The 12933-nt window shown below is 50.0% G+C and overlaps 1 protein-coding gene across 1 annotated transcript in view; it reads right to left on the bottom strand.

Annotated features, from left to right (window-relative positions):
* Positions 1-12933, bottom strand: part of HEATR5B (HEAT repeat containing 5B) — a 571627-nt gene that overhangs the window by 242453 nt on the left and 316241 nt on the right. Inside the window, 2 exon segments of the mRNA XM_029594411.1 lie at positions 4850-5029; positions 11866-12010. Of these exon segments, the coding sequence (XP_029450271.1) occupies positions 4850-5029; positions 11866-12010 (325 nt within the window).

Genomic DNA, 12933 nt, shown 5'->3' with positions numbered 1-12933 from the left:
AAGCCCTTCAGAAAACATGTTAAAAGGGGTTGTACTGATATGGGAACATCCCTAACACCTTTATGGAAGGCGGCCACCACACTGTCATGCATTCTGAAGGAGGAAGTTTTTAGACCTGACTCCGACAAGTGCCAGAGATAGTCCAGAAACTTCGTGATTGGACAGGTAAAGGGGTCAAGGGATTGAGAAGAGCACCATGACTGAAACCTGTTCCATTTGTAAGAATAATATTTTCTTGTGGAAGGCTTCCGTGAAGCAATCAGAACACGGGAAACTGATTCAGAAAGGTTAAGTGGCTGAAGGATTAACCTTTCAACATCCATGCCATCAGGAACAAGGCTTGAAGATTGGGGTCGCGCAGGCACCCGCCGTTTTGCGTAATCAGAAGCGGGTCCTTTCCCAAGGGAATGTGCCTGCGAATGGAGAGATCCTGAAGTATTGGAAACCACACTTGGCGTGGCCAGTGAGGTGCTATCAGGATCATGCTTCCCTTGTCCTGACGTAACTTCATGAGAGTCTTTGAGAGAAGTGGAAGTGGAGGGAATGCATATAAGAGACTGGATGTCCATGAGAGGGAGAACGCATCTCATGGCTGATAAGTGTTGGCTGCGAGTGAGAGAGCAGACTTCTCTCCTTTGCGGTTTTTGAGGTGACTAAAGAGGTCTGTTTGAGGGTAACCCTATTGTTGGAAGATCATGTCCGCTATTGAGCGGTTGAGAGACCACTCGTGCGGTTGAAAGGCGCGACTTAGCTTGTCTGCCAACACATTGTCCTCTCCCGGCAAGTAGGTGGCCCTGAGGTCCATTGAGTGGGAGAGGGCCTCCCCCCATATCTGCGCAGCTTCCTGACACAGGAGGTAGGAGCCCGTGCCTCCCTGTTTGTTGATGTACCACATGGCCACCTGGTTGTCCGTCTGAATCAGGATGACTTGGTTGGAGAGGAGATCCTGAAACACCCTGAGAGCATAACTGATTGCTCGAAGCTCTAGGAAATTGATTTGGTGTTTGGTTTCCTCTGGAGACCAAGTTCCTTGTGTCTGCAAATTGGCCACATGGGCTCCCCAGCCGAGGTTGGAAGCATCGGTGGTGAGAGTTATTTGAGGGTCTGGAGCCTGGAAAGGCAAGCCTTGGAGGAGATTGATCTGATTTTTCCACCAGGTGAGAGACTGACGGAGTGAGTCGTTGACTTGGACAATGGTCGACAGGGGCTGAATGCATTGACTCCATTGTGACCTTAGAGTCCACTGCATGACTCTCATGGCTAGGCGGGCCCATTGGGGTGACCTGAACTGAGGACGCCATGTGTCCCAGAAGGATGAGAAAGCGGCGTGCAGTCATGTAGCGCTGAGACTGCAGCTGGTGTGCGAGAGTGACGAGAGTGAGAGCTCGTTGTCAAGGTAGAAAAGCTTTTGCCTGCAAGGTGTCCAAGTCTGCCCCTATGAATGATAAGGTTTGAGATGGGACTAAGTAGGATTTGTCGTAGTTGACGAGAAATTCTAGCGAAATCAGAGTGTGTAAGGTAAAATGTAGGGACGACAGAGCAGTTTGCCGAGTGGGAGCTCTGATCAACCAATCGTCTAGATAGGAGTAGACGTGAACACCTTGAGTCCTGAGGAAGGCTGCAACTACTACGAGACATTTTGTGAAGACTTGTGGTGCAGACATGAAGCCGAATGGAAGCACTCGGTACTGATAGTGCTTGGGGCCTACCAGAAATCTCAGGTATTTGCGATGAGATGGAGTTATCGCAATATGAGTGTATGCGTCCTGGAGGTCTAGAGAGCAGAGCCAGTCTCCTCTTTGTAGAAGAGGAAGAAGAGAACTCAAGGTTACCATTTTGAACTTTTCTTGATGGAGGTACTTGTTGAGGGCACGTAGATCCAGAATTGGACGAACGCCTCCCGATTTTTTGGGGATTAGGAAGTACCGGGAATAGAACCCTAGGCCGTGCTGAGAGTAGGGGTACTGGTTCTATTACCTTGAACTGGAGAAGGAGGGAGACCTCCTGTTCCAGAAGGATGGAGTGATCGGATGTTCTCCATGTTGGTAGAGGTGGGGAGTCCGGTGGGATGGCGAGAAAGTTGAGATGATAACCTTGAGCGATAATCACTAGGACCCACTGGTCTGAGGTGACTGAGTGCCACCTGTTAAAATAGTACAATCGACCTCCCACTGGTATGTGAGGCAGTGGAAGCTGGCTGCTGCTCTCTATGCAGGAGTCAAAAACCGGAAGCAGGGCCTGGCTGAGGAGCTGCTTGCAGCTTTTGTTTTCGTATCTGACGAGACTGGGTTTTTTGAAATAGTCTCGTAGAGCGAGTTCTAGCCGGTGGCGGGTAGGATTTCTTCTGACGGAAGAAGGACTTTAGTGTCTTTTCGGAAACGCTGTTTTGAGGAGTACTCAGAAGGCATCAGAGAGAGCTGTCTCAGGGTCTCATGACGGTCCTTGAGTTCCGCCACCGTTCATTGAATCCGTTCGCCGAACAGATTGTCTCCTACACAGGGCAGGTCGGATAATCTGTCTTGCACGTCAGGGCGAAGATCCGAAGACTTGAGCCAGGCCCATCTTCTTGCCGAGATAGCAGCTGCAGATACCCTGGTAGCAGTGTCAAAGATATCGTAAGATGATCTTATCTCATGCTTGCCCACCTCAAAAACCTTGTTTACTAGGGTTTGGAGCTGATCTTGAAATTGCTGAGGCAGGGAGTCTGTCAAGTCTTTTATCTCTTATATAAGACCCTGTTGTATTGGGTCATATAGAGCTGATAAGAGGTGATTAGGGAGATGAGCATTGAGCCTGGAAGACCTGACGACTAATGGCATCTAGAAACTTTTGCTCCTTGCCTGGGGGAAATGAAGTGTGGGGTTTTGATGTCTTTGTCCTCTTTTGGGCAGATTCTACAACCACAGACTGGTGATCCAATTGAGGTTTTTGAAAACCTGGGGCTGACTGTACCAAATAAGTGGTGTCAGCCTTCCTGTTGACTGGAGCAACAGAGCCAGGGTGTTCCCAGTTCTTTTTGAGGAGATCCAGAAGAACTTGGTGAATGGGGATGGAGGTTATTCCTTGGGGGGCATCCAGGAATTGCAACAGCTCCATCATTTGATGTCTGTCATCTTGTTCGGTCTGTAATTGGAAGGGAACCAATTCAGACATCTCCTTCTCAAAATTTATGGAGGAAAGGTCCTCTGGAGGAGAACGCTTTCTACTTTCAGTAGGAGAAAGTGGTGAAGGCAGGTCATCGGTCTCTGGTGAAGAATCATCAGTCCAGGTATCGTAGGGATCGGCACCTGCCCCTCTAGTAGCCCGAGGGGATGGGACAATGGAATCCCTGAAGGTCCTGGTCTAGGCTCCGAAGGAATCGAAGGAATAATTGGAGGCACCGATGAAGGCATCGAAGGCATCGATGAATGGATCGGTGGCGCTGGAAGCATCGGCATCGATGGATGGATCGATGGCGCCAATGGACGTATCGGCATCAATGGCTGAGGCATTGGTAGGACTCCCCCCGATGGAGGGATGCGGAACGGTGTTTCTCCTCCTGATGACAACCGGATCCATCGGTGGAAAAGCGGCAATGAGCGCCTCCATCCTCGAGAGCAGCGGTGCCAACGCTGCCGCAATCGGTCAGTGGTCGGTTCCACGATCGGTACCGGTGTCGGTGCCAGAGGAACTTGGAGTCGATGCATCGCCTTGTCGATGGCCTCCTGAACCAGCCGGTCCAGTTCTTCTCGGAGACCTGGAGCAAGCAGCCCCGGCTCCGGAACTGAAGAAGGAGGCAGAGGCATAGCCGGAGGGACCACCGTTAAAGGTGGAGTCACGGCTCCCAATCCCCTTTCGGATGAGGGCTGCCTCAGTCGCCGAAAAGGTCGGTGCCTTTTCTGGACGGGGTTTCTTCGATGGCGGCTCGGACAATGGCGAGGTCGATTTCTCTTCCTCGATGGTCTGAGACTTCAGATGTCGGTGGCGATGTTTCTTTCTATGATCCCCTCGGTCCTGAAGGGGAGTAGAGGTGGTTGAAGGCCGAGAAGTCATCGATGCTGGACGGTCACCGGTCGGTGGTCGATACTGGAGCGAAGTTGACTGTGCCGGTTCTGACGACGTCGATGCAATAGACGGCGTCGGGGTTTGAGAACGGAAGAAAAGTTCCATCATCTCCATTCTGGCCTTGCGACCTTTTGGTGTCATTATGGCACATTTGGTGCAGGGTCAGGACATTGTGCTCACATCCGAGACACATTACACAGACCTTATGAGAGTCTGTTATGGACATGGTGCGATTGCAGTCCGGGCAACCGATGGAACCCCGAACGCCATGGCCATGAAAAATTTGAGCCACCGACGGTACAGTCGATGGCCAGTAGGCCGCGAGGGCCAAACTCGACGGGAATCGACTGAAAACGGGTAGAAAAAGTTACCCGCAGTACCGCGGCTTGAAAAAATTGAAGGAGGAACCCTGTGGGGTAGAAAAGTTGTAATAATTCCGTGAGGAAAATTCCTGTCAGGAATCTCTGTGGAGCTCCTTAACCGTGTGGCTACTGCTGCGTGGAGAAAAGAAGACTGAAGGGGGACCCCTGCTGGCTGCAGGGTTGATGCCATGCTGGGTATTCCCAGTAGGGGCCAGTCAAAGTTCTAGAAACTTTGACAAAAGTGTTCCGTGATTGGGCTCCATCCTGTGATGTCACCCATAAGTGAGGACTACCATCCTGCTTATCCTGTGAGAAATAATTTGTCTGTATGCACTGAATTAATATGCCACAAAATTATCACCCTCTTTCTGTAACCTCTATTTTTTTGTAATAGTTATAACTTCATTAATTTTATGATTAGAAAACAAATCTCAAATAGATACCATTTGAGGCTGCTAAGACATCTTTGCACAGCCGCAGCCAATGAGACAGTTTGTCTACTGCCAAGGAGGAAAGCATGTGTCCCAAGGTATCATGAATGTCTGAGCAGAGCTTTCGATCAGTCTCTCGGTCCAGCATTCCAAAGAGAACACCATCAAGGCCGGTTTCGGTTATATTTATATCTGAAAAGCAACCCAAAGACAGACAACGTGGAGTATCTGAGCATTTGTACCTAGAAACAAGGAAAATTAACAGCACTAGAAATGGTGTCAATCTGCATACGATAGTTGGATACAGTGCAATACTGGTGGCAAGCTTTCAGAAATTACCTTTCCATCAAATCTTTGGATACTGAGTTGGGTTCCATTAACTACAGCAGGCCACACTGCTCTGAAATCAAAGGTTAAGCTAAAGACCTCATTTTACTTAAAGAGATAGTATAACTCTCAAGTACTTCAGATATCCCTCACAGAAAAATTCCTCTTTTAACATCTCAGTTATGCCAAGCTTCACTATAAGCAGTTTGGGGGGGGGGGGGAGGGGGGCGGGCATGGCTTTTCTTTGGTTAATTATCCTTAAAACATACTGGTTAGTATCTGAGCAGCTAGTTTACTATGGCTCTCTGGTATTGCCTTATTTTCCCTTCTATTGGCACTATGCAAACATGTGGAACCAATGCACGCACATAATAGAACACATAATTGAACCTGTTTAGTATGACAAACGAACTAGGTCTGTAAAGCCTACAATATCTATGCTAACAATTGCATTAATCTTTTGGACACGCTGTTAAACATTGAAACTTTGTAAACCATTGTGATGGCGAAACCGATCGGTGGTATATAAAACTTGATAAATAAATAAGTAAATAAATATGAAAATTATTCCTTACCTGCTAATTTTCGTTCCTGTAGTACCATGGATCATTCCAGACGGTGGGTTATGTCCCCTGTCCAGCAGATGGAGTCAGAACAAAAAAACTCTTAGGGGGGTGCCTTATAGCCACGCCTCCCGTGCCTCAGCTCTCAGTAGATAGACTATCAAAGCCGAAACGAGAAGAAATTTGCAAACCAGAGGGATCAAGTTATCAAAATACAATATAACTGCCAGCCCAACAAAGGCGCAGACCATAAATTTGGAAACTAAAAACTCTAAACTGTGCCAAAACTTGTAAACAGTACTGCGTGGAAGAACAGACCCGCAGTAACAGAAGTAACAGATAAGAGAAAGTTAGAGACAGGTGAGCAGGGATGTCCCACACAGAAAAACCCCCAAAAACGAGGGAGGGTGTCTGGAATGATCCATGGTACTACAGGAACGAAAATTAGCAGGTAAGGAATAATTTTCATTTCCCTGTACGTACCAGGAACATTCCAGACGGTGGGATGTACCAAAGCTTTCCCATCATGGGCGGGTCGAGGACAGCCCTGCCCGAATGACCCTGTCTCCCAGTTGTCCGTCCGATGGTGCCCGGACGTCCAGACGATAATGCCTGGTGAAAGTGTGGAGCGACTTCCAAGTGGCCGCCCTACAGATTTCCTGGGCAGGCACAGAGGAGCTTTCCGCCCAGGAAGTAGCCTGGGCGCAAAGAGAATGCGCCTTGACCACTAATGGCGGCTTCTTACCTGATCCCAGATATGCTGCTACGATCGGTCCCTTCAGCCAACGAACAATGGATTGTTTGGAAGCCATGCATCCTCTTCGGGGCCCTGACCAGAGAACAAAGAGATGGTCAGAAAGCCGAAACTCATTTGTAACATCCAGATAGTGCATCAGAGAACGCCGAACATCTAGCTTGTGTAGATCACCCGGCTCCGAAGAGGGAAAGGATGGAAGTTCCACCGACTGGTTGAGATGAAACCCTGAGACCACCTTGGGCAGGAATGAAGGTACCGTACGCAAAGAAACTCCCGTAGGAGTGAATCGAAGGTATGGCTCCCGACAGGAGAGAGCTTGCAACTCCGAGATCTGCCGTGCTGAACTAAGTGCAACCAGGAAAACGGTCTTGAGAGTGACATCCTTGATGGGAGCGGATCGCAAAGGCTCAAAAGGTGGAGCGCAGAGAGCCTTAAGCACCAAGTTCAAGTTCCACACGACGGGCATGGAGGTCGTATCGGAGGTTTTATATGCTTGACTCCCTTGAGGAATCGCAGGATATCTGGATGGGTAGACAGGAGATCGTCATCCACCCCCTGACGCATAGCTCCCAGAGCCCCCACCTGAACCCAGAGGGAGTTATAGGCCAGACCCAGATCTAGTCCCACCTGTAAAAAAGAGAGGATCTGCCCCCACCGAAGCCTGCGGAGCTTGAATATCTTGGGAGAACGCACCACTCCTCAAAGACCTTCCACACCCGAACATAGGTCACCGATGTGGGACGACTTACGCGCCCGTAGCAGGGTGGATATGACGGACTCCGGATAACCGCGACGTCTCATTTTGCGCCTTTCAACAGCCAAGCCGCAAGACAGAAACGATCTGCCGCTGGAAAAAATATTGGCCCCTGACAGAGAAGTCGCGGTAGGTGACTGAGCCGGAGTGGGTCCTCCACCGCTAGATGAAGAAGGATCCGCGAACCACAGCCGTCGGGGCCACTCTGGCGCCACGAGAATCACCGGACCCTGATGGTCTTCTATCCTTCGAATGACCTTTCCCACCAGCGGCCACGGTGGAAAGACATACAGAAGACACTGGCGTGGCCATGGGAGAACCAGCGCGTCGACTCCTTCCGCTCCATTTTCCTTCCTTCGACTGTAGAAGCGGGCGGCCTTGGCATTTCTGGCCGTCGCCATGAGATCTAAGCGGGGAGTTCCCCAGCGTTTGACTATCAGAGCCATCGCCTCTTCTGAGAGTTCCCACTCTCCGGGATCCAGACGCTGTCAACTGAGGAAGTCCCCCTGTACATTGTCGACACCCGCCTATATGGGAGGCTGCCAGCCGCAGAAGATGAAGCTCCGCCCATTCCATCAACCTGTCGATTTCCAGGGATACCAATCTGCTCCTTGTTCCTCCCTGACGGTTGATGTACGCCACTGTGGTGGTGTTGTCCGATAGTACTCATACAGCCCGGTGGTACAACAGGTGTAGGAATCCTTGTAGGGCGAGTCGCACGGCCCTGGCCTCAAATCGGTTTATGGGCCAGGTCGATTGCTGCGTCGACCAACGCCTCTGCATCGAGCTGTCCTGACAGACCGCTCCCCAGCCCGAGAGACTGGTGTCCGTGGTCACTACCACCCAGTTCGGTGGCTCCAAGGATATTCCTTGAGCCAAATGCTGTGGATTCAGCCACCAATCGAGACTGAGCCTTGCAAAGTCTGGAATCGGGAGGACCGCCTGATAATCCCGGGACACCGGCTTCCACTGGGAAAGCAAAGCCCTCTGAAGAGGACGCAGGTGGGCAAAAGCCCACGGCACCCAAGTCGATGGTGGAGGCCATGGTTCCCAGAACCTGAAGATAGTCCCACGCCGTCGTGACCTCGAAAGTCATGAACCTGAGAATCTGCTTGTGTAGAGCCCGCGCTCTCTCTGGCCTGAGGAACACCATGGCCGCATTCGTGTCGAAACACGCTCCTAGAAAATCCAGTGTCTGTGAAGGATGTAGTCTGCTCTTTGCGAAGTTGACAATCCACCCCAGTGAGTGGAGAAGCTGAACTACCCTGTCGACTGCCTGAAACCCTTGCCTTCTCAACTTTGCCCGGATGAGCCAATCGTCCAGATAAGGATGTACCAGGATTCCTTCCCTTCTGAGTTCCGCCGCCACCACCACCATGATCTTTGTGAAGACCCGAGGGGGCCGTGGCCAGCCCGAAGGGTAGGGCCCGGAACTGAAAATGTTGCCCCAAAATCTTGAAGCGAAGGAACCGTGGTGGTCTCGAAGGATTGGAATATGCAGGTACGCCTCCGTAAGATCTAAGGAGGCCAAAAACTCCCCTGGATGTACTGCAGCCAGTACCGAACGGAGGGTCTCCATGCGGAACCGAGGTACCCTGAGGGGAGTTGTTGACAGTCTGAGGTCCAGTATGGGCCGGAAGGTCCCTTCCTTTTTGGGCACCACAAAGTAGATGGAATAATGGCCCCGACCCAATTCGGAGGCCGGAACCGGCACTATCGCCCCCAATGCAAGGAGACGAACTAGTGTCTGTCGAACGGCCTGGCGCTTGAGAGGGACCCGCATGGAGAGAATAGGAACCTGTCCGGTGGAGGTCGGACAAAATCCAACGCGTAACCTTGTTTTAGAATACTTAGGACCCATTGGTCTGAGGTTATGTGGACCCATGCTTCGTAGAAAAGAGAAAGTCGCCCCCCCCTAGACGGGGAACAGACTCGTGGGTCCCCCTGGCATCATTGGGACGATTTCGGAGAGGTGCCCATTCCGTGTCCGTCCTTACCGGAACGGCAGCCCCGAAAGGACCGGTTCCAAGTATGTGAGCGAGAAGGAGCTCGAGGTGGCTGTTGCCTCGTGGGCCGGGACTTGCGCTGATTACGAAACCTATTTCTGCCGGTGTTGAAAGATCTATAAAGCGGGGGCGATCCTCTGGCAGCTTATGAACCACGTTTTCGTTAAGTGACTTAATAATCTGATCCAGGTCTTCCCCAAAAAGGTACTTACCCTTGAAGGGGAGAGATCATAGGCGGGTTTTGGATGAAGCATCAGCCGCCCAATTTCTTAGCCAAAGAAGACGGCGTGCGGACACCGCAGCCACCATGGTTCGTGCCTGTACTCTGATAAGATCATAAAAGGCATCCGCTCCGTAGGCGACTACGGCCTCCAATCTGTCTGCTTGCTGAGCCTCGGCATCTGGTAGAGACTGAGACGTAAGAAGCTGTTGTATCCACCGAAGTCCTGCACGCTGGGCCAATGAACTGCAAATAGCAGCTCGCATACCCAGAGCTGAAACCTCGAATACCCGTTTCAGGTAAACCTCCAATTTCCTGTCCTGGGTATCCTTCAATGCCGTCCCTCCCGTGACAGGGATGGTCGTATGTTTTGTCACCGCTGAGACCGCCGAATCTACGGCCGGGACCCGGAGAAGCTCTAAGAAATCCCTCGGAAGAGGGTACAATTTATCCATGGCCCTGCCAACTCTAAGGTTGGACTCCGGAGTATCCCACTCTCTGGCGATCAGCTGTAAAATATTGTGATGAGTGGGGAAGGCTTTTGCCAGCGGACGAAGTCCCGCTAGTAGTGGGTCCCCTTTCTTGGTGTTTGGGTCCGGAGTCACTGGGTCCGGAGGGGGGTCAATGTCCATCTCCTGGAGGATGTGTGGAATGAGTTCATCAAGTTCTCCCGCCTGAAAAATGCGGAGAACTCTAGGATCATCACCCTCGACCTGAGCTGTTAGGGAGGGGTCCTCGGCGAGCGGGTCCACGAGAGGATCCCCCCCCCCCCCCCGCTGGTTGCGGTGCTGTCAGGGCAGAAGAAGATCCCCGAGACGTTCCCGGAGCTTCCCCCGCAGACGATACGGTAACCTGTGGAAGAAAACTCCCCAAAGCAGTGGACAGACATGGTATCTTAGCTGGAGGAGGACCCCCTCCCCCCAGCAGAGTCCCTGCTATGCACAAAGGCCCTGTGCATTAAAACAAACTCCGGGGAGAAAAATCCCTCCGAGTTTACACCAGGCTGTCCAAACGGCTGAGTTCCGACAGTAGAAAATGGCAGGGTAGAAGGAAACTGAGCCTCTGTGTCGTCTGCCAAAATGCCGGTGCTTGCCTCCTTATGCAAGATGGCCGCCGTTCCCGCGCTCGGCGGGAACGGAGCCTGCTGCTTTCTGCGCGCTCTGTCCTGAGGTAGCTCGACTTCCTCCGGAGAAGGGCTGTCCTCCCCTCCCGATGAAACGCTGAATCGCCGACTTTCACGGGACAGGGAATCCCCCTGTGCTCCACCGCCTTCAACAACTGACTGCCGCTGCATTTAGGTGAGAAGGAGGAGGATGTGGAGGGGAGAGAAGGTAGTTCAGGCACGCAAAGTGAAAACAGTCAGCTGATACAGCAAGACTGAAGGTCCAGCCCAGTTCTACTCCCACCGACCCGAAAAGACCGTCGGGGAATGGGACCTCCCAACGGCAGGCGGCCCCGGGGAATGTAACTTCGCGGGGCCGCGGGTCGAAACACTTCCTCACGCCACCGGGGGGGGGGGGGAGGGGGGCGAGTAGTCACGAACACGGGCAGGAGGGGAGTGACCGGCACCACCGATAGGACACTCAGATCCAAGGGAGCATAAGTAGCGAGTCCCTCGGTAACCTAAAAAATAAGAAGGACTTACCTCCAGCCCTGGAAGAAAAAACAACGGGAGGAGGCAGAAAGAAGAAAAGGAGACAATGACAAGCAGTCTGTCAGCAAGTCTCAAAAACCAGAATCCTGGCTGTATTACTTGAAGAGAAATTAACTATATAATCTAAGAAAACTTCTCCTTAACAAAAACTTGATCCCTCAAACAAATAAAAATTATTTTCTTAAAGTTGAAAAGCCTAAGACTAAATGCTGGGGACCTCAGTGTCCCCTGCTCACATCTGCTGGAGTCAGAACAATACTGAGAGCTGAGGAACGGGAGGCGTGGCTATAAGGCACCCCCTTGAGAGTTTTTTGTTCTGACTCCATCTGCTGGACAGGGGACATAACCCACCGTCTGGAATGATCCTGGTACGTACAGGGAAAAGAAGTTTTGGGGGGGGGGGGGGGGGGCATGGCTTTTCTTTGGTTAATTATCCTTAAAACATACTGGTTAGTCTCTGAGCAGCCAGTTTTCTATGGCTCTCTGGTATTGCCTTACGGACATGTTTGAAACCTGACAGGACAGCCACCTCAAAAGGATAATTTGTATATATTTCTGTGAGTGCATGTGTCTTTCAAAATGGATACCGACTCTTAAGTTTGAAAGGTCTTCCCATTACTGCTTGCAAACTACTCCTGAAACTCCAAAAAGAGTACATGATTATTCAATTGGTGACAGTCTAATAATGCTAACATGAAAAAGCATTTAAAATTTGGATGCATACCACCATATAAAAGTCCTACTTACTTATGCCACTGCTTTCTTTATCGCCTGCATTTTTTGCCATATTCATAGCATATTCGCACACTTCTGCTGCTTCTCTTTGTGCAAGCTGACGAAGACATGCAACTGCTGCCCGACGAAGCAACAAGTGGGAACTACATAAGTGGACCTTAATAAAAACAATTGTGCATCATTATAAAAAGAAAGTTTTCCCTGTGGTTTCAGACATGCAGAACTATTGGCGAGATGTAACAGACCTTCCTCTCAGCTGACTAGAACACAGATCTTGTAATTAACCAGAAGGCAGTCTTCTCCTCTGGCAGTACAATGGAAGCTAAACAATTTTTTGGTTGAGGATAATAAAATTAATAAATTAAACTTGAAGGTTGGTATTGGTCAACATGCCAGAGAACTATTTAGTGGTCTAGCAATGCAAGTCAGTGAATGTGTTATGTCGTCAAAATATTTAATCTTTGAAGGGTAAGGTAGACAGGAGAACTATTTCTGTAGTTTGGATTGTCTGAAAAGTTTAAATAAGACAGACCCCTTGCTATAAGACCAACTCTGGTTCTTAAGAGCCACAAACAGGTCTGGTTCTTAGACTATCTGCAATGAATATGCATGGAATATATTTAGATACAATGGAGGCAGTGCATTCAAATCTATCTCATACATATTCATTACAGATAGCCTGAAAACTATGTTTGTGGCTCTTGAGGACTGGAGTTGGCTACTCCTTCTATAGAATAGAGATTAGGGGAATGGGGAGGATTAGGACAGGACTATGCCAAAAATGAAGGGAGGAGGGAGATAAAGACATTGCATAGTACTCTCTAAAAACTTTGTACGTAGTGTGACAATTCTGATAGTCTAATTAGCTAATTTCATTTACAAAATTACTGCAATTAAGGGAATGTTCTACCTGGCTGAGAAAACTTATAAGGCCAGTACATGAAACTCTGCACAGTTCAGATCTAGTTTTGATTCAATGTCTTATATATTTATATTCTCTGAAGAAGAATTTTAAAAAAACCCACAACTTCAACCATAGATTTTTTGTTTTCATTTAAGAACCCATCTTTAAAAGCCAAT

Source organism: Rhinatrema bivittatum, chromosome 3 (genome assembly GCF_901001135.1).
Source record: "Rhinatrema bivittatum chromosome 3, aRhiBiv1.1, whole genome shotgun sequence".
In the NCBI taxonomy this organism is placed as follows: Eukaryota; Metazoa; Chordata; class Amphibia; order Gymnophiona; family Rhinatrematidae; genus Rhinatrema; species Rhinatrema bivittatum.
The sequence above is the reverse complement of the archived record's forward strand: the minus strand, read 5'-3'. Positions and strand labels throughout refer to the sequence as shown.